The 22283-nt window shown below is 45.1% G+C and overlaps 1 protein-coding gene across 3 annotated transcripts in view; it reads right to left on the bottom strand.

Annotated features, from left to right (window-relative positions):
- Positions 1 to 4970: 4970 nt before the first annotated feature.
- The window catches only part of ADK (adenosine kinase), a 196243-nt gene continuing 178930 nt past the window's right edge, over positions 4971 to 22283 (bottom strand). For all 3 annotated transcript variants that reach the window (XM_053388069.1, XM_053388068.1, XM_053388070.1), the window contains exons 10-11: positions 21934 to 22020; positions 4971 to 6045 (exon numbers count right to left, since the gene is read on the bottom strand). In XM_053388069.1, coding sequence (XP_053244044.1) covers positions 5921 to 6045; positions 21934 to 22020 — 212 coding nt within the window. In that variant the 3' untranslated portion in view covers positions 4971 to 5920. The remainder of the gene's footprint in view (positions 6046 to 21933; positions 22021 to 22283) is intronic.

Here is a 22283-nt window from a genome sequence, read left to right as displayed (position 1 = left end):
ACTTCTTTTGCATTTTGCATTTGTCCTCTAGAGCACAACCATATATTTGTGTTTGGTGCATGCAAATGGGGCATGGCTGATGGGAGTTGTAGTCTCACACATCCAGAGGATACCAGATTGAGGACGGCTTGCTTTTGGTATGTTAGCGTGTATCAGGGCTGTAGCCAGCTTAGAAGAAGAAGAAGAAGAAGAAGAAGAAGAAGAAGAAGAAGAAGAAGAAGAGGAGTTTGGATTTGATATCCTGCTTTATCACTACCCGAAGGAGTCTCAAAGCAGCTAACATTCTCCTTTCCCTTCCTCCCCCACAACAAACACTCTGTGAGGTGAGTGGGACTGAGAGACTTCAAAGAAGTGTGACTGGCCCAAGGTCACCCAGCAGCTGCATGTGGAGGAGCGGAGACGCGAACCCGGTTCACCAGATTACGAGTCTATCGCTCTTAACCACTACACGACACTGGCTCTTTGAACAGAAAGTAGCCTTACTACAACAGTCCCGGGCTTGTGGGTGAGATGGCTCAAAAGGAAAACAGCTTCTAGTATTTTAGGGGACCTATTAAATATTTTAAGATGACTCGTCGAAGTGACAGCTTTTGTAGGCATGTTTTATGTTTTGGCTCTTTTATTCTATGCTGCTTAAAACAGCACTGTGAAGGAACCTTCAATATCTCAATACTTTTGCTTGTCTGGTTGTCTTCCATGTTAGTGGTTGAGCGTGTAGACTAGCCGAGTCAAGGGACAACGTCCCTGTGCATTTTACAGGCCACCGGTGGCATCGCAAAGCGCAAGAGTTTGGCTCCTTCTTGCTGCAACACAGAACCGCCACCTCCCAGCTTGCGACTTACATGTGCGCAGGCAAGAGCGGTAAAGTACACAAACCTGAATACAATACACAATACGCCCGCCTCAAGCCTCAGTCAATAGCTTCTGTTTTGAAAGGCAGCTCAGGTCAGCCACATTGTGATCGCGGGAGATGACCTGCCGAGCGGCAGCGCTTTATGATTTGTGGGTTTCTAGACTGACTTGGCTCCATTTTTACTACTCATTTTCCCTCTAAGGAACTGGGCTGTTCAGCAGCTTTGGCAGCTGACGGCTATTAACTGTCACACTCCAGTAGCCAGGGGATAGTTAGAGCGGCATTAAATATTTGCACGGTGCAGAGAGGCTGCACTTCATCTTGGAAATCCCTGGGCTGCGGAGCACTTGAAGGAGACCCACCTTATTGCTATTCTGATCGCTCTCCTTTTCATTAGACGTGTGAAATCTGTCAGCTCCAGGGGCACAACCAAAAACTTGTCCTTTATGCCCGCCCGGCGACACATGAATAACCAAGGCCGGCAAGCCTTTATTTGGGCTGCTTTCTTGGTGAACTGGCTTTAATTGCTTCCCCCGAACGCTACACTCGCAAGGGATCTTTGTGAAACAGTGTTCCTTTTCCATTACAAAACTGAAATCCTGAGGCTGTTTTATAGACGTAGCTCACAGGGTGCTTGACGAACCCTAGTAGTCCGATGTGCAAAAGGGGTGCATAGGGTGCGGGTGGGCAGTGCCAGTTTGGGAGAAAGCCCAGCTGCAAGTACAATGCCAGATCAGAGTATAAAGGTAAAGGTAAAGGGACCCCTGACCATTAGGTTCAGTCGTGACCAACTCTGGGGTTGTGATGCTCATCTCTCTTTACTGGCCGAGGGAGCCGGCGTACAGCTTCCGGGTCATGTGGCCAGCATGACTAAGCAGAACCAGAGCAGTGCACGGAAACGCTGTTTACCTTCCCGCCGGAGCGGTACCTATTTATCTACTTGCACTTGATGTGCTTTCAAACTGCTAGGTGGGCAGGAGCAGGGACCAAGCAACGGGAGCTCACCCCGTCACGGGGATTCGAACCGCCAACCTTCTGATCGGCAAGTCCTAGGCTCTGTGGTTTAACCCACAGCACCACCTGCATCCCGAGATCAGAGTATACAAGGATCATAAATAGGGCGTTGTGTACTTCATGCTTCATTGTTTTTTTTTAAATGCTCGAGTCATCCAAAATCTGCAACTTTTAACCATTACAGAAACGGAAAAAGCTTCTTCCATAATTTCTCTTGTAGAATCTGTTCGGCCATTTATTTCCTATTACACATCCTTCCTCTTGGTTTTGATCATCACGGCGAGAAGCAGGATTTCCTCGTCCTGGGTAGAAGAGCAGAACTTGCATGGTGGGTGGCGGTGTCTGATTTTCAGAAGGCGGAGGCTCAGCAAATATAGTTCTGGAACCCCTCGCATAGCATATATTATTAAAGAAAACCAAAGGCCTGGTTTTTTAAAACTGTTAAGGAAGCCAGGAATGCAATCAGGGCAATATACATGGCTAGCGGGTTTCATAGCTGGTTTCTGCGCAAGACTCAGAATGTCAGAACTGTCTTTGATATAGGCTATGATCCACTTGATGAGAGCGGTGTTTCTATTCTGGTTCCCTCCTAAGCACATTCTCCTTGCCCACTGGCCCCACATCAAATCAGTCTTTCAGAATCCGTATTTCCGACAACTTCCGTTTTTGTTATTATGTCTCCGCAAAAGCGGAACCAGACCCTCAGCTTTTAAGAGAACAAGCTTTCTTGGCTTCTTCAGAAAATACATTTCCCCTCCTTTTCTTCTCAAATGTTTGATGCAATGGCCAATTCAGGCTCCTAACATATGAGGAATATGGTTCAGAAAAAAAATCCTCTTGCAGGGAATGATGAGAAAAGGAGAAATATTTTTTTTTTTGGGGGGGGAGAAAATCTTTGCAACCGTTTGGGATGCTTAAGTGCTCACAATAAGGCATGACTATCTGAAAATGATTAGTGTCACTGGCCCAGTCCTGTGGAACACCCTGCCAATAGAGATTCGGTGCCAATTTTTAAATACCTACTGAAATCTTTCCTATTCTGCCAGGCCTATGAGGGCAATTAAGAGTACACCTTCCCTCACAATGGTCTGTGGGTGTTTGCTTCCCATGTCTTTTTGCTTTTAACTTTCTATGATTTTATTGTTTGGTTTTATGTTTTTATATTGTTGTAAACTGCTGTGCTGTATATCTTTATGATACAGCAGGGTTGAAACGTATTTTTTAAATAAATAAAATAAAAAGACCTTAAGGGCACGCCTATTTTCTCCAGGCTGTAAGCAGACTTCTTAGAAATGGGAATCACCCTAATGCATGCCCTCTACCCAGCAGGCGCTCATTATTTGTTTAATCCACTGAGATGTTCATATAGTAGCAGTCAGTGCCTGAAATTAAGACTCCTCGCTCCCTCTTTGATCTTTTTGTCAGGCTAATGATTTGTATAATCTCCAAAACCTCACAAACCCTGCAAGCTCAGGAGGAACACTCCTACCTTTCGAGTACCTGTCCTGTGTTTCCTGAACAGGAGCTATATTTAACTACAAGCCAATCACATGATCACCGAACAGGAACAGCACGGACACACGTCGGCTTAATGCTCCTGAGCTTTGCCTGCCATCAGTTCTTTGCAAGGTGATTTCTTTCCAAACCCCAACATAGTACCACGGCTTAGTCGAAGATTTCCTCATGCAAAAGGTGCAATCCTTTTCTCTCACCATCCGGCTGCCATTTTTCGAGCGCTTACTCCCACCTATTGCCGATTTTGTCCTGACAGTTTTATTTCTTTCCATTTTGGCCTTCCCCCACCTGAAGTTAAGAATTTTTATTGTTCAGTGTGGGGGAGCGCTCTGGGACCCCCCACGACGATACAATCAGCAGAAGCAGAGTTAGGCAAAAATTGAGGAATGAATCAAGCAAACGAGAGAGAGAAGGGGAAAGCATGCAATTTATTTAAACGACGCAAATTTATGCAGGTTGCAGAATTCAGCTATGCTTGGCGCAGAATTTGGCCAGGTTTCATTTTGGTTTTTGCCCTGTTTTAGCGCATAGCCACACAGCCCCGGATATAAATCACATCCTGTGTAAAAGGATGAAGAGCTTGCACATTGCTGGATCAAATTTGTGACAGTTGCTCAAAAGGGAAAGACATCAGAATAAGGCACTGAATGAAATACCACATTTTCGTGGCAGCCCAGAATTTAAAGAACCAAGCTCAATGTTGGCTGTCCCGGCTGCTGCTTACGTAGCCAAAACAGAACCACCCACACTCAAGGGGGAGGTATTAGCATGGTTGGAAAGCCCTGAAGTTTGCAGAAATACAAAAGAACATTAGGGAGGGGAAAAAATCTTTTGAGTGGGGGGGCACACCAACCTCATGAGGACTGAATGTGGTCGGTGGATGCTCAGTGGCCACAGATGGCTAACAGATGCAGGTAGAGTTGGAAACAGAAAATTCAGTGGGAGCACTGAATAGATGGTGCAGGCCCCCCTTATTTATATATCCAATTTTGAAGTTATTTTTCTCTCTGTGCTGACATTTTTAACACAGAATTTTGGCATAAACGGAGGTAGAGACAAGGGTAAAAGCTAGATTTCTTTGTAGTGTGTGAATGAAGCTGTTTGGGTAACTGTATATACCTTGGATTTGCACTTTTCAAGAGCTGCTTCTTAAATGTACCCTCTTGACTCTGCCACTACGAGTTTTTGCCACTGAATAATATTCCACATCCTCTAGCAGGACTCTGTGTGCCTTTGGCGAGGGAATTGAAAGAGACAGACCTCACCATATGGTCCTGGCTTAAAAATATAATCCATTATAAAGCCACTAAGACCTTTAGTTTTGTACTCCAGGGACAACCCTGAGATATGAATTATTTTACTGATACAGTCAAACTGTCCCTGTATTTGCTGGGGGTGTTTTCCATTGGAAAGTTTGTAGTTCTTGATAAATAATGCCCAACCTCTTCCCCCCTCCTTTCTAAATGATGAGGCTGTTCTCAGCATCAAAGGGACACACACAAAAATTAAAACAAAATTAAAAAACATTTGATATGCTGACTCACTCTACTTTCTGTCATAAGGTCACACAAATGAAAAGCCAGAGAACAACTGTATCACAATTGTTTTATTTATCAGTATCAAATTACATAGTAATGAATGACATTTTTAGAACATCTCTCTTGAATACTGTCATACATACAAATAAAGATCTCTCAGTTATTTGAAGTACATCATTTGTCTTAAAACTGTGCGTTGAAATAAAAAGATTCCGTTTTGGCATATCCTGATGAGAAAACCTGCATGAATATTTCTGTACTTCACTTTCACAAATGTATAATATATCTGCTTTGAGATGCATCCTTCAGCTCGCAACAGGAGAATATCCTGTTATGGGCTTTTATTTATATCATAAGAACACCCTGATCTTGCCCTGGAAGAAATGAGCCCCCTGCCCCCAAATCTACAAGACCCTGCGCTTAATTAGGAGCCAACTCCTAAACCTCCTAAAGTCAGCAAGATTGCTCTGGACCGCACAGCCTTGGGTAAGCTCCCTGAAACATGGGCAAATTCCTATGTAATGCAGTGGAAGCAGGAAGGAGCCCTGTGTGTGTGAATATAGCACACATAGGAGCAAAGAGTGCAATTCCTCGCACGAGTACATTGCTGTTAATTCAGTCTTCGGCCAATTAAAGTTTTTGAGGGTTTCTCACCTGCTCAAGCTGAGCAGGATTGGTCAGGGTAGAATATATCAGACGACTATATTAGAAGAGCTTACATCACAGCTAAACAGTGGCGGGTGCTTTCGTACAGAGTTGCTCCTAGGAACTGTACGAAGGGAGTACACAAGTGTCAAGCCGAAGAGAGCCTGGCCCCTCAATGTAAAACGTGCAAGACACCGTTGTGCTGGAGACAGGGAAAGGGCACTCAGACAGAGGTGTGCGAAAGGTCAAAGTGAATCCAAAGTACAGAAGACTCAGTGCAGGGCAGCTGGGGAAAGGGGTCAATGGAGGGAAGGTAGGCAGCGTCTCCTCTTGATCCTCGGAGGTTGCCCAAGTATCAGTGGAAGTCAGGCTTCTCTGGGAAGGTGCAGCCAGAACGCTTTATGATCACGCTGGCGGCGTAGTGTCCTGCACGGATGCACTCAGTCAGCGGCCGGTCGTAGACAAGCTGCGAGAGGAAGCCTGCAGGAGAAGAGGGAAAGGAGGCGTTATGGAGAGAGTGCTGGGAGCCACACGGGAACGTGCTGGGAGGCGGTGGTTGCAAGGCGACCATTCTTAAGCCTGACACTCACATCAACTTGTGTTTTGGAGTCGGAGGCATCTACATGCTTTGGTAGCTAACTACAGCTAGACTAGCGCTTCGTCCGTCCTCTGAATGCCAGGCCACGCAGTTTGGGACTCTTCAGCAGACACTCTTCCAAAGACCCAGGAAGAGGGAAGACCAGTGGGGTCAGCTGAAACATCTGACTTCCTGCTTTGGGACCTTAAGGCACGGGTGAAACTGGTTCCTTGGTCTCGTTGTTTGCACCTTAACATTTATAGCCTATTCTATTCTGTGTGGGTTTAGAGACTCCGGCCCCCCTCCGTAACTTCTCCACGACAAGTAAATGGAATAAGGGATAGAAGAGGAATGCGCTCAGTCCACATTTTAAACTTGAACCAGCCTACTTCACCAGTCCCAGCCTTTTACGCAGACTGGAATATGCAGCTATGAATTGGAGTGGGTACCGTTTTGAATTTTGCTGTGCCATTTTGATTAAAAAAAAGAAGCACACAAAAATACCTGTTTTGCAAAAAAAAAAAAAAAACCCACCCCACAAGATGTATTTTAGAGGAAAATGCATTGAAAAGCTATTTAAAAAAAATAAAAATGATTTTTTGTGCATCTTTTAAAACACAGTAAGTCTGCAACTTACGCACATTTAACTTGTGTGCATTTACACATGTGGCAATAAGTAAAATAAAATAAAATAGGGAGGAAAGGGGGTGGGTTCCAGGAAAAATGACTTTGGTAATCCCACCCACCATTGAACTTATTGGGTTTTTGACTATATACCATTATGGCTTTAGGTACAATTCCTGGACTATAACCCCCACGAAAGTTGTGGGCTTACTGTATGGGAAAGGAAAAAAGGTCAAAAAGGACATATGCATCAATACATGGGAAACTGACACAGAAGAATGACTGGCTGATCCATTCATCCATCCCTAGCTAGAGACAGCTACACAAAATAAAAACCACATACGAACTATTTAAAGAAAGGGGAGAAAAGAGTCTCAAGTCTCAAGTATGTGGGTGATAGAGTCATACGAGCAAGTCATGGAATCATGCATTCCTTCCTTCACATGCTCCAATTCACATCGTTTGCACTGAATAGGAAGAAAATATTGTTTGCTATTACATCCAAACAGTGTTCACTTGTCCTCCTAATCGGAACTGGAAGCTATTTCTAAATCGTAGTTTCCAAATCTGCTTTGGAAAGCAACCAGAAACCGTAGCTTGAAGGTTTGGTTCTAACAGCAAACGATGGTTTGTTCTATATAGGAAGTACAGAAGTTGGAGTGACTGAAGAATGGAATTATAGAGGAAGGGGAAGTGAGGGAGCACGTGAGCCTTGGGCTCACTCATGCAATCTCAGACCATGTGCGGATAAACCCATGGTCTCTGCAACACTACAGAAGATTTAATAAGATTTCACTCCCAGGTCCCAGAATAGACCTCCTCTCCACCTCCAACTGTTCACGGCTGTCAGAAAAGGTGCTGTAGAGTGTGATGGGCTGTGTGGAGGCCACAACTCTTTAATGACCACCTTAGACTTATGACAAAACCTGATTTTATGAAGACTACAGGATGGAACACGGTGGCTGACCACCAATTATGCCCGTGTTTAGAAAAAGGAAACTGCACATCCCAACGATGGCACGGTCTCTTTTCATATATACTCTCCCCTCAACCTCCATCAATGGCATAGTTTGGTCAAAGAGAGGCAAGACCCTAAGAAGGGAAGACCCAGCCTAAGTTAGATGACATTCCCTCAGCGTTTCCAGGAATCCTTCATATTCCCATAAAACTTGTGCTCAGGAAATGCTTTCACTAAGCCAGGGCTCATCCTACTTTTGGTGATACTCTCTAAAATTAAGAGTCGATAGATTCTGGCCTACTAATTGGTACCTTTTTTCTAATGTTCCCAAATGGCCCAGGAACCAGGCTTTTCCATTGCTCATTCCCCCTACAGCATCTCCTCAAAAATGCCAGTCATAGTGACACTCGTGACATCTGTTTCCTATTATGACACCACTAAGTGGGGCGTTCTCAGCCCAGACCTCCCACATGAGTTTCCAAGTGTCTGGGCACACTGTGTGTGTCACCTTAACCCATGTCATATGGATGCCTTTCTCATTCGGTTTCTCCCTTTCATTACATGCTTATGTGAGGTTGAGATTTACAACATGGCAAAAGCCATTTAACCCAGATGCTGCCCTTTGAGCAAAATATCACCATGTGATATTATAAAAATGTAAACATAAACCAAAGTGCAGCAAAGACGAGGATAGACCGCCAATACGCCGTGAAATGTGGTAGTGCTTTACAAAATAGGCTTGCCCCAGCCACAACTAATGTGGAAAAACCCTGTAACTACACACAGATGGATGGCGCTCTCATGGACACTTGATCATCCATTCACACATTTGAAATCTATCCTCGTTCACACATTTAGTATACGAGAGGAAGGCAAAGGGTCAACTAAGTAGGTGCTCTAGTGGCAGTCAGCACAGTGAATCCCACCAACGCAGTGTTTCTCAAACTTGGGTCCCCAGCTGTTGTTGGACTACAACTCCCATCGTCCCTAGCGAGCAGGACCAGTTGCCAGGGATGATGGGAGTTGTAGTCCAAAAACAGTCGGATACCCAAGTACGAGAAACACGGCTCTAGAGCAATGGGGCTTCCCCACTCTCCTCCCAAATTGGTTCAGGGTGGGTGGGGTCTGGAGAGCCCCCCAGAGAGAGCATTCTGTTATGCCGGAGGAAATGCTTGCACTAACAGAACAACGGAGCACAATGCTGAATTCCTCCCAGAGATTTCCCCTTAAGTGTTTGTGTTTATGAACTTGGAATTCTGAGAACTACCATGGATCGGTTGGTCGGCGTTAGCCTTGAAAGACTTGCATTCTAGGTCTTACTCAAATGTGAGGCGGATGCTGGATGTTACCATTTGGACAACCAGAAGACGGGAATGTTCGCTTAATGCAGACAAAGGGGTTCAATTTTGGATATGTACCCTAAGGACGCCTAGAAATTGTAGTGCTTAATTTTGGGGGTGGAGTGATTGGGAAGTATGTCAGGACTCAAGTCTGTTCAGTAATACCACCACTCTCCATTACAACCCCTTCCTCTGATCATTCATAGATAGATAGATAGATTCTCTGTAGTTAATAGGTAAAGGTAAAGGGACCCCTGACCATTAGGTCCAGCCATGGCCGACTCTGGGGTTGCGGCGCTCATCTCGCTTTATTGGCTGAGGGAGCTGGCGTACAGCTTCCACGTCATGTGGCCAGCATGACTAAGCCGCTTCTGGTGAACCAGAGCAGCGCATGGAAATGCCGTTTACCTTCCCGCTGGAGCGGTACCTATTTATCTACTTGCACGGTGACGTGCTTTCAAACTGCTAGGTTGGCAGGAGCAGGGACCGAGCAACGGAAGCTCACCCCGTCACGGGAATTTGAACCGCCAACCTTCTGAACGGCAAGTCCTAGGCTCTGTGGTTTAACCCACAGTGCCACCCGCGTCCCTAAGTAGTTAATAGTGTCAGGAAAAACCTCTGCTCAGTGTATTTTTGCCTATTTTTGCTTCACATAGTCCAGGGTTGAAACCTGGCATTGAATGTAGATGTTGCAGCCAAAGTAGGAATTAAGCTCTGCAGAAATATTAGGAAACCTGTTGTTAAGAGAAGCTTCTGGTTTCTGTTAATTATTGAGTATTAAGCAGTCATGAGAAGCACAACAGTAAGAACATAGGAAACGTCCGTCCCCTCCCCAATTTGAGCCAGTCACTTGGGCAGATTGAAAACAGGTTTGTTCTGACAACGTTCTTCTAGACAACAACGGAGATTGCGATGAATACAGATCAGAGGGCCTAGTAAAGGCTGCTGCCATCACTGGGAAGAGAACGAAGTATTCCCAGGACAGGAGGAGAATACTTTGGGTCGAGTGTAAAGACCACAGGAATCTCAATGATGACCATCTCCCACCTAAGGTTGCCAGACACCTCCTAGTGGTGGCAAGCAATTCTCCCTACCAAGTGTGGCTACACGGACAACGTCGGAGCAGCGTGTCTGGACAAAATCAGATGGTTTCCGAGTAGCACAATGAAAACAATCTGCTGTCCGTTAACTTGACATGCATTCTTACAGGACAAATCACTGGATACAAGAGAGAGAGAGAGAGAGAGAGAGAGAGAGAGAGAGAGAGAGAGAAAATCAGGCACGGAAACCCAACTGTCTGGAAGGCATGAAGCTTGCCAGCAAGTTTCTAGGTGGTTAAAGCTCAAGAACTAGTGGTGCCTTGCATGTATATAAAAATTAGGCAGATAAAAACAGCAATTTCTGAGTCAGTGTGTCTAGAATGCATTAGGCAGGTTGCCAAATCCACACAGACACAGAAAACAGAGTTTGGCAAAGAGCAGGAGGAGTTCTGCCCTCCCCTCTCCCTCAAAGATGAAAAGTAAGTGTGTGTTTGTGTGTCCCATTTTGGCCAGTGCTCAAGAACACATACAAAAATAGCAAAGGGTGGGAAGGATCTTACAGACTGAAAGCACAACAGCCATTCCTCACGACATCTAGAAGTAAGACTCTTCCAGTCCACAACTCTTTAATGAATAGCCCGCCCCAGCAATCTGAGGTCTGGTTGCATAGGTGCTCACCTTTTCCGGGAATCCCTTCAAACTGTAGTGCTGTGAGAGTTGCAGTGTGTGTGTGTGTGTGTGTGTGTGTGTGTGTGTGTGTATTAGGGATCTTTAACGAATAATTCTCCATATTTTAACCCATTTCCAAGATTCTGATTTCAACTTCAGCTCCTTTTGCCTGTCCCAATAGGTTTCCAAGCCTGCTAGGAACAGGGGGAAGACAAAGATGGCCACCCCTCCCAGGTGTTGCATATGGAAGGGCTGTTATAATTCTATTCATATCTGTGTGGGTGAAGATCCTGGGCAAGAGCCTGGGCTCTGGTGTTTAGCTGCTGCTGGCTCTGTAGGGTGTTACACATAAGGGGCCTAAACTTTTGCAGCTGGGCTCTCATTTCCAAGGTTCTCAATCACACAGGGAGCCTCCCTGTTGAGGAAGTTCAGCCCCCCAGTACATGCTTTTAAATAAAAAAGCAAATTATAAACAATAATTTTTACGGTGGGTTTTTTGTTTGTTTTTTACATTACATGTGAAAGCTCAGATGGTTCAAATTATGAGACCTAACAGTTAAAAATCAAATAAAAAGCCTGGAGTTCTGGCAAGACTGTTTGGCTGAAAAATGTTTTGCCATTGCTATCAAAAGATGTTTACTTTTAGGCCAAAAGAGGAATAGAAAAAATATTTTTATAAAGGAAGACCCTAAGCCAAATGAACCCGGCTTCGATAGAGAGAGCTGCTGGTGTTTGTCAATTTGTAATAAATCTTTTCCACCAATTGCGTACAGTTTAATGCGTTTCTGCACCCCTGTTTCTGCTTCCTTAAATACTTTTTAAAAAAGAAGTAAAGAAACATTCATGACAGCCCATGAAGTGGGGCTTTAGCCTTGTTTACATGACAGATCTTTGAAAAGTTCAAGCTGCAAAAGACTCAAACATTTTCTTTTTGTTGTTAAAAAGACAATGTACTAAATATGAAACCATTGCCACCAAGTTTGAATGCTCTCACTGGCATTTTGCATCACATTTGGTGGAAACAGCTGCTCACCCCAGCCAGCCATGTGTTATTTACGAAGGTGCTGCTGTGATATTCAATCATCCCCCAGCTCTTTGCTAATAGCGCTCTGATTTCTGGAAGACTTTCAGAGTCGCTGGCATGGATGATGGGCTGCCCACGAGGCAGGTCAATTGCAGTTAGGTGGTCAGGCACTCAGAGCTTCACGCAGATGATTTGCCATCTTAATCAGCGAACAAACCAACTAACACCAACACGATGCGATGTCGACGATTTAATTGTGTGGCAGATGGCGGCCATGGCAGCCAAAAAGTATGGTCGATTTGCCTTTATCAGACCCAGGCCCGGCTACTCTGAATGAAAACTTGCTTTCTTTTTAGTGTTTTAAAAGATGCAACTTGGCATCTAATTTCATGCCACTAGGAATGGCAAACAACTTTAAACATTAAACATTCTGGATTAGCCCTGCTGAAGTAAATTGGAGCATGTTTTGGGTAGGACTTGCGGTTTGCCACATATTTAGAAATTTGGCCCATGGATTTTCAAAGAGTTGGAATAGATCTTATGCAAGGACAACTATTTCTTAAAGGGTCGTCTCTCTTCTCTAAAAGGTGGAATACAAACCTGTGCTTCCCTCCAATTAGTAAAGGTAAAGGTACCCCTGCCCGTACGGGCCAGTCTTGACAGACTCTAGGGTTGTGCGCTCATCTCACTCTAGAGGCCGGGAGCCAGCGCTGTCTGCAGACACTTCCGGGTCACGTGGCCAGCGTGACGAAGCTGCTCCGGCGAACCGGCACCAGAGCAGCACACGGAAACGCCGTTTACATTCCCGCTAGCAAGCGGTCCCTATTTATCTACTTGCACCCGGGGGTGCTTTCGAACTGCTAGGTTGGCAGGCGCTGGGACCGAGCAACGGGAGTGCACCCCGCCGCGGGGATTCGAACCGCCAACCATGCGATCGGCAAGTCCTAGGCGCTGAGGTTTTACCCACAGCGCCACCCGCGTCCCTTCTCCCTCCAATTACTTTAATACAAATGGCTGTGAGTGACTTCGGAGTAAAGGTGCCCCCAGAGTTTGCATGTTTGTATGAGTGACGTCTGAATTCTCTGCTCATGGTTATTAAAAAGGGGAAACTCCAATGGACCTTTGGGCAAAATGTGCACCTGAAAAATACATATGGAGCTCATTTCATTTTGCTGTCATTCACTCATCCTCTGCCCGTGATTTGTCGTAAAGCCCAAGGTTGCCTCCTGCTGATTTGACAAGTATCTCCAAATGTTAACTTGGCATGATACCCAGCAAATATTTTCAGCTGTCATTGATCTCTATCCTGATGTACTTTGTGTGACATCAAAGATCCGAAACCCACATCCCTCTTTGCAAATAACTTTATCCCAGAGAACATTTTGTTGTTGGACAAAATAAACACTGGGGAGAAGTCCCCCATGATATTCTTGTGGAGAAGTTGGTAAAATGTGGACTGGACAAGGTAACTGTCAGGTGGATTTGTAGCTGGTTGACTGAGTGAATCCAAGACATAAGTGGAAACTACTGCAAACCATCCCTTCCCTCACCTGCCCCAACTCAAAGCCATGTAGTTAGCAGATTTTACAGCTTAAGGATTATATCAATGCTGGTGGTCAACAAAAGACGTTTAAAGACTCTCTCAAGGCAAATCTAAAAAAATGCAGTATAAACACCGACAACTGAGAAACACTGGCCTGCGAGAACTACATGTGGAGAACAGCCTTTATCAAAGGTGTCATGGGCTTTGAAGACACTCAAACTCAGGATGAAAGGGAGAAAGGGAGAAACGTGCCAAGAGGAAGGCATGCTTGGCAAACCCTCATCATGATCAACTCCTGCCCAGAAACCTATGTCCCCACTGTGGAAGGACGTGTGGATCCTGAATTGGCCTCCACAGTCACTTACGGACTCACTGCTAAAACCTTACTTGGCTACGAGGGATCGCCAAAGAAAGAAGCAAGAAAAAGCTGTTCCACTAGCGCAACAGAACTTTCCCTTCCTCTCATCTTCTCCCCCTGCCTTCCACAACCTTAAAATCTGCTCCGCATAGTTGCAGGACCAACTGGAGCAGATTTTGAGGGCACGTGGGGAGGAGAGAGGAAGGGGAAGTCTGGTTGCACAAGCAGAACTCCATGCATGCAGTGTTGGATTTGACCTTAAATTTCTGGCAGTTCTAACTTATCCCCTTGCAGCTTCACTTAGCTTTCCACATCCACAACAGACAACAATGAAAAAACTGCAGTTCGGCTCATCCGCCCTGACACCATGCTAAGGACTTGCTTCCCCCTCACCAAGTAAAATCAATACCATGTTTGAGCAAACACACTTACTGCTTTATTAGGATGTCTTGCTTGTTCTGTAACAGCTACTTGAAGCTGTGGTGGCAAATTGACTCAGCTCAGTTAAACCTAGAGAGCTGGGTAAAGAGGCCCATCAATAAGGCTGTTACAAAATACTCTGCAGGAGTCCAGAAAGCTGGAACAAACAGCCTGAGACGTGTCAATATTTTTACTCAATATCAATATTTTTCATCTCCAAGAATGAAAAAAAAAGCACAATGAGATCATTGCTTATCAAATGGACCACATGCTAAATAGTAAATGCTTCTTTTCTAGCCAAGTTTGACCCAAACACAACATTTTAAATGATTTCCCCCACATTTTGCTATCCGTTCACAGTTACACAAGGAGAGCAGAAAATATAAAATTTGACGTAGCTGTGGCAACAGAACAAAGTCAAATAGGAAAGGAATGCACACATGGCTCTATTGCTGGCTTCCTCAAACTCGGCCCTCCAGATGTTTTTGGCCTACAACTCCCATGATCCCTAGCTAGCAGGACCAGTGGTCAGGGATGATGGGAATTGTAGTCTCAAAACATCTGGAGGGCCGAGTTTGAGGAAGCCTGCTCTACTGCATCTACTTAGTCTTAGTTTGGGATGGGGATGGTGGTTAAAGGGTGTTAGGGAGAAGTTTAAAGGGAGAGAGAGGCGGCTGCATGTAGGTGTTGCAGAATGCAGTTCTATGCATAAGGTCAGCGTGGGAGAATAGGTGGAGCCATTAAGGGGGCAGGAGACCTCTGGGCAGATGACAGTGATGGAGCTGGATGGGCAACAGTCTACATCAGAATAAAGGAAGGGAAAGGGTATAAAGGGCTTTGCAGGTAAGGACAAGGAGTCTGGGTCAGACCAGGAAGCTGACAGGAACCCCATGTACAGATTTAAGAAGTGGGTGTCCACTGTCCAAGCAAAATGAAAAAGGTGACTGGCTTTGGGCATCGGAGGTTTGGCATCAGGAGCGAAGGAGTGAAGAAGAAGAAGAAGAAGAAGAAGAAGAAGAAGAAGAAGAAGAAGAAGAGTAGTAGTTTGGATTTGATATCCCGCTTTATCACTACCCGAAGGAGTTTCAAAGCGGCTAACATTCTCCTTTCCCTTCCTCCCCCACAACAAACACTCTGTGAGGTGAGTGAGGCTGAGAGACTTCAGAGAAGTGTGACTAGCCCAAGGTCACCCAGCAGCTGCATGTGGAGGAGTGGAGACGCGAACCCGGTTCTCCAGATTACGAGTCTATCACTCTTAACCACTACACCACACTGGCCCACCACAAGGTGGGCTTGTGACAATGGAAGGGCACATACGCAACAGAGAGCAGGAGGTGTGTGGGGCCTCGTACAGGTCTCTGAAAGACCAATCTGAAAGACCAAAGTCCACCCCTGATGGGAAGGGTGGGAAGGCCAGAGCTGAACTGATGGGGAGGCAAGCACAGTGATTTTTAAAATAATTATATGCAGCCCGCCCCCCTCCCTTGCTTGAATCCTATTTGGGACAACCATTGTGAGTTTCTTTGGGCAATGCTTGAGCAAAAGCTTTTCCAGGGACTCCTGCATTGGCTCATAATGTGCTGGTGAATTCTAGCACAGCTGCTTGAGGACGGTAGTTGGGAGGATGAATGAGAAGGCAGCCGCGTGCTTCCAAACCAAAGATGCAGTGCTCTTAACACCCAGAGGAGTGGCTGGCATGCAGGAGGAGGCGGGGAAGGTTTAAGCTGGACAGAAACTTGGAGGGCTTTAAAAGAGGATTAGACAAATTCACGAAGGATAAGGCTACCAGTGGCTACTAGCTGTGATAGCTATATTTTGCCCCCACTGTTGGGGGTGGCATGCCTCTAAATATCAGTTTCTGGGAACTGCTGTTGCACATGGATCCTGTCTGTGTGATTCCCATGCTGGTTACTGTGAAAACAGGATGTTGGGCTATGCTGGGCATTTGGCCTGATCCATCAGGGCTCTTATTACCGTATTTTTCACGCTATAAGACGCACCAGACCACAAGACGCACCTAGTTTTTGGAGGAGGAAAACAAGAAAAAAAAATCTGAATCCCAGAAGCCAGAACAACAAGAGGGATCGCTGTGCAGTGAAAGCAGCAATCCCTCTTGCTGTTCTGGCTAGCTGCGCACCCTGCATTCGCTCCATAAGACGCACACACATTTCCCCTTACTTTTTAGGAGGGGAAAAGTGAGTCTTATAGAGCAAAAAATACGGTAACTGCTATCCTGGAGCAGGCACCCTGTTATAGCAGCATACAGTTCTCCCATTCATTTGGAAACAGAATCAGATTCAGCAATTCTCATTTCTGTGCGGGTGGGCAGAAGTATTTGGTGATTCCAGTTTTAGGACCTGGCCAACAAAGGGGATGCCAGGACTAGACTACAATGCGGCTATCCGGAACGAAGGAGTTTGTCATCAAAATCGCAGCAGACTGAGATGTTACAGGAGGAAGGAACAAGGGCATCCTTCCTAGACTCCCCCCACCCCCAACAGAGCAATAAAGTGCTTACAGAGCACAGCATAGGAAGGCTGTGGGGTGGGAAGCAAAAAGGTGTTATTTATGCCTTTCCCAGCTCCCGAAACTACAATGCTGTCTGGAGCCCACAGCAGGAAGAGCTCTCCTCCTCCTCCTTCTCCTCCTTCTGTGTGTGAGGTCCCACTTGCTAATATCTTTAAATGTGGCTGGAATCTTTAAAAGGAGAGGCAGTTTCTAAATGGCGATAACTGGATTAGAAAATCCATAGCGCTGTACAGCCAAAACATTTATCAAAATAATAAGGATCTTTCAAATATGACAGAGAAAAATACACCGAAAGCATATAATTTGGCAATATTTAGTTTATGGAAGGCCAGTTACAGAGACCAAGAGGCCTCGGAGAAGCCTGGCTCGAGATACGGCATTTATCTTGGTGGGTTAAGAATGACACAAATTGCCAAGCACGGCCATAAGCGGGTAGCTGGAATGACAGCCAGCCCTTTCCAAGTCAAGACAGATGCTTCATCAGAAAGTTCAGCTATTATACCAGGGGAAACAGGCTGTCAGTCAAAAGGCTGAATTTTATTTTCAACGCTTTATACAGCTGCAATAAGAGGATCCTCAGAGTCAAATCAGACGCCAGTCTTGAGCTAATCTCTTTCGCACTTTATCTTCACTTGGAAGGAAAGAAACCATAGCTAAAACATCCTTTGGTCTCCGCTTCCCCCCTACTCTGCCATGCTTCATTCATGAAGATCTTTAGAACAGAAAAAGCTATATATATTTAATGAATGACACAAAGCTAGCTAGCAGCTGATAAATAATGAAGTTCCTCAGAGCAACGCAAACATTTAAGGGATGTATTTCAGGGCTCTGACATGATATCCAAGGGGGGAAAACCCTTTTATAAATAATATTTGAAAGGGCTGCTGAAAAACAGAAGAGGCATAAGGACACTGTAGAGAAGTTGTGTTAACAACAGACCCACTAGAAGCAGCAGATATTATAAGCTTGACCAAGATGTATTTCTGGAGCACCATCAGTGGCAATGCGTTTTAGTAATGTATCTCTCTGGCACACCTAATGTGTTTTTCTACAGCGTGCAAACTCCAACCTAGAGAACAAGGCAGAAAATGAAGATCTTGCTGGAAAAGCTCAAAGCACACTTTAAGGCTTCGATGCACACCTTAAAAGATCTCCCAACATGGGTTCAACATACTTTGCCAGCTGAATAATAGCTGCTGGATAGTGTAGCTCCCCTGGACAAAGAAAGCAAAAGCTTTTATTCAGTCAGTACAGAAAGAAGAGCCATCTGGGCAGGATGTGGAGCTCATACCCGGAATCAGGAAACCAAATTATGGCAGAAATATAGGAACTAATAAGAGGGAAGGTTTGAGCACTTTAAGACAGGCAACTAAAAGGCACATGCTTCTGAACTGTGCAAAATGCTGGATTTTGCTGAAGCTAGGGTTCAGCACTTAAAAGGGCACAGTCACACGGAGGTGAACTTGGGAGAACAGTAGCTTTAGAGAAATTTTATAATTAAGCTACGCTACAAAAGTTCTGTAAACAAACAAAAACAAAGAAGGAAAAGTATTTCCCTTCCAGTTCAAAGTGTGTTTGCCATGAGACACAAAACTGATCCCCACTACAGATGACCACATAGTTTGACAGCTTCAGTTGGTCCTGATGGCAGCTTTTTCTCACACACCCTTTCCTTGCAAAATAGCACCTAATGTCTTCCTCAGTTCATACAGCGATGGAAACTAAATGCTAAAGGGCAATGGTAGAGAAGATGCTAAAAGCTGCTCCTAACCCTGGCACTGGGAATCCATGCCTGCTCCGCCCCTGGTAGCAGGGATGCGATATGCCCCAAACGGCCTCGGCCCAGTAAACCTGAAGTAGCCTCTCCACCCCCATCATTCAGCCCGGACACTGAAATCCAGCTCCAAGGGCCTTCTGGCAGTTCCCTCACTGTGAGAAGTGAGGTTACAGGGAACCATGCAGAGGGCCTTCTCGGTAATGGCGCCCTCTCTGTGGAACACCTTTGCATCAGATGACAAGGAAATAAACAACTACCTGACTTTTTAAAAACATCCGAAGGAAACCCTGTTTAGGAAAGTTTTTAATGTTTGATGATTTATTGTGTTTTTAATATTTTTTTGGGAGCCGCTCAGAGTGCGTGGGATAGTAGTAGTAGTAGTAGTGGTGGTAGTAATGCATTTTTGCAATTCTCATGGGTCTATGTAATGTACAGGTCCACGTTCCCTCCATCACAGACAGAGTCAGTTGCTGCCACTCCTGTTATTTCCCCCTTCTTCCATGCCACTTGCACCTTGAAGAACAGCAATGGTCCCTGCTCATCAAGGCAACTCTATTTTCACTTCCAAGACCTCACTCAAAATACTGCCCTATGTCACCATGGCCAGTTTTGAATTATTCACAACCAATTGTTTTTTATTTGATCCAGCCAGATCCTCCTGCTGTCCCTCTCTTTTTCTGTTCATCTTCCTTAGACCAAAAGACTTCCAAACAGAAGCTTTGTGTTGCTTCCAGTGCTCAGCAGACATTTGGATGCTCTTGCAAACTAAGGGGTTGGCACATGCACAGAAGCATAATGTTTACAGTTACCAACGTATTTAGTTTGTCTCGATAAAAAGGAAATGTCATCTGCCATACAGCTGAGTTAAAGCTGCTCAAGAAGGTCACAGAAGACATTCGGAGTTTTGCTTTTTCCTAAATACTGGTGTGCTTATGAGGATCAGTCAGATGTCTTAATTCTGCACTCAATAAAGATTTTTGCCATTAAATGTTTCTGCGCTTTTGAACTATAGTGGTACCTCGGGTTACATACGCTTCAGGTTACAGACTCTGCTAACCCAGAAATAGTACCTCGGGTTAAGAACTTTGCTTCAGGATGAGAACAGAAATCGTGCTCCTGTGGCGCAGCAGCAGCAGGAGGCCCCATTAGCTAAAGTGGTGCTCAGGTTAAGAACAGTTCCAGGTTAAGAACGGACCTCCCGAACGAATCAAGTACTTAACCTGAGGTACCACTGTACCAGGTTATCAGTGACAACAAACAGCATTTCTAGGCTGTTAAATGAGGGCCATATTTCCAGGTGAGGCAGCCTTCTCTCTATACCCTCTCTATCGCCCTCACTCATGATGCCAGCCAGAGAATTCCCTCTAGAGCTGTCAAAGAATCATAGAGTTGGAAGGGACCCGGAGGATCATCTAGTCCAGTCTCCTGCAATGCAGGAATATGCAACTGTCTCATGCATGAGAATATGCGTTCTTTGTCCCCACTTTACAAACGGACAGTGCTCACAAGTCCTTTTTCTGTCTTAGCGGAATCCTTCAATTGTCCTCCCTTAGCCAAATATTGATTTCTTTAAAAACGCACGTTGTGCACTGCAAACCTAATAAACCCAACTAGAAAGTTCCCAGATTTCTACCATTTCTTGCTTAACTTTCTAGAATTCCAATATGATTTTTATGACTGGCCCCTACTATTCAGTGGTTGCCCCCATTAAACAACACCAACTCGTTGTTTTCAATACTTTCCTGAAGGCAAGGCTATAAATGTTTTAGTCCAAGTACAATCGTACCTTGGTTTTCGAACAGCTTAGTTCCCAAAGGTTTTGGCTCCCGGACATCAGAAACCCGGAAGTGACTGTTCTGGTTTGCAAACTATTTTTGGAAGCCGAATGTCCAACAGGGCATCTGCAGCTTCTGTTTGGCTGCAGGAGCTTCTTGCAGCAAATCAGAAGCCGTGATTTGGTTTTTGAACGTTTTGGAAGTCGAATGGACTTCCGGAACGGATCCAGTTTGACTTCCAAGGTACGACTGTATTGCAAATAATCCTCCCAGGTTAAAATGTGCCTTGTATGAAAGTGACTGATAGGTGCGACATAACATGGAATTGGGCCTCATAGGGCTCGCTCTAGAAATCAATTCTTTGGGTGGTGTTTTTGAAAGATAAAGTTGTCAGGTTCCCTGAGTCTAAAATGGTGTGCCATAGATCATGCAAAGGATAGAGTCTGGCTGAGCCCAATGGCTTAGGGTAGAGACTGATGATGGGGCAGTTAATAAGCAAAAGTTCTCAGTCCGAGCAGAAAATACTCTGTCCCTTTACCCTGAGATGCTAGTCCTTTCCCCGCAAGAACTTAAGGTGGTGGCTAAATTTCTGAAACTTCAGGTCAAACCCTGAGACTCCGCAAGTCTATTTGGAGAAAAGCTAAGATCCGATATGATGCCTTGAAGCTCACTGTAGTAAGTAAAGGTAAAGGGACCCCTGACCATTAGGTCCAGTCGTGACCGACTCTGGGGTTGTGGCGCTCATCTCACTTTATTGGCCGAGGGAGCCGGCATACAGCTTCCGGGTCATGTGGCCAGCACGGCTAAGCCGTTTCTGGCAAACCAGAGCAGCGCACGGAAACGCTGTTTACCTTCCCGCCGGAGCGGTACCTATTTATCTACTTGCACTTTGACGTGCTTTCGAACTGCTAGGTTGGCAGGAGCTGGGACCGAGCAACGAGAGCTTATCCTGTCGCGGGATTTGAACCGCCGACCTTCTGATCGGCAAGTCTTAGGCTCTGCGGTTTAACCCACAGCGCCACCCGTGTCCCTCACTATAGTGAAAGCCTTCAAAAAACATATTGCAAGACACAGAGATTGCAGTAACCAAGAGAACTTGTTAGGGCTTATGTTGAGATATTTTGAACCACAACAGCTACAAAAATATAGATGTAACACTCCAATGCCAAAAAATATTATGGTTGCAAATGGATATAAAAGTAGCAGCAGATGTTACTTTACTCCTGACTTTTAGCCTTTGTTTTTTAACTCTTTGTAGGCTTTTTGTATTCGAACATCAATTGCGTAGGAACCAGACGCACAGAAGAGGAGGAAAAAATAGTTCAAACGTTACGCTCGGTTATTTACATACTCTTTAATATTCACCACAACTTGTTTAAAAGAACAGCAATGTGCTAAAATTTTAAAGCCACGAGGGATTCTGAGTACGCTGCATAACATATTTGATGCAGCTTGTTTATGCAACATTCTGACAGATACAATTAATCTCGTGAAAACAATGTGGATGTTGCATAGGAGCACATTATCTTTAGAGCCACAAAACACATTTTTCCCTGGGAGAATTAGCAGTCTATTAAAACACAATCTTAGGGAGGAAAATGGAAGCTTGAAAAGAACAATCTGACATTCTGTACTTCAGGAAAGGAACACCCTGCCACCACCTGCCCATGTTCTCGAATAAAGGATGGAGGGGGGGCACTTCCAAATAAAAGGGATAATGCAAATGGCACGTACCTCCCACGAAGGCATCGCCAGCTCCGTTTGTGTCCACGATCTCGCTCTGGTCACTAATTAAGACCGGGAAGGCTCTTACTTCATTTTCTACAAGGGGGGAAAGAAAGAAAAAGATGCCTGAGGAAACGATTGATATCATCCAGAATTACTACGCTGCAAAGAAGGAATGATCGCTACAGAACAACCGATAACCAAAAAATTGCTTCGCAAAGCACCTCAGTTGGAGCATGGATTAGATCAGAGCTTCTGGAAGCCAATGGATGCAATAAAAGATGCCTTGAAACAACCTTGGCCATGCGAAGAAGCAGTAAAGAGCATGGCCTTCGTGCCTTTCTAGACGAAACACGCTG

This window comes from Podarcis raffonei, chromosome 5 (genome assembly GCF_027172205.1).
Source record: "Podarcis raffonei isolate rPodRaf1 chromosome 5, rPodRaf1.pri, whole genome shotgun sequence".
NCBI lineage: Eukaryota > Metazoa > Chordata > Lepidosauria > Squamata > Lacertidae > Podarcis > Podarcis raffonei.
This window is presented reverse-complemented; position numbering and strand designations above follow the sequence as displayed.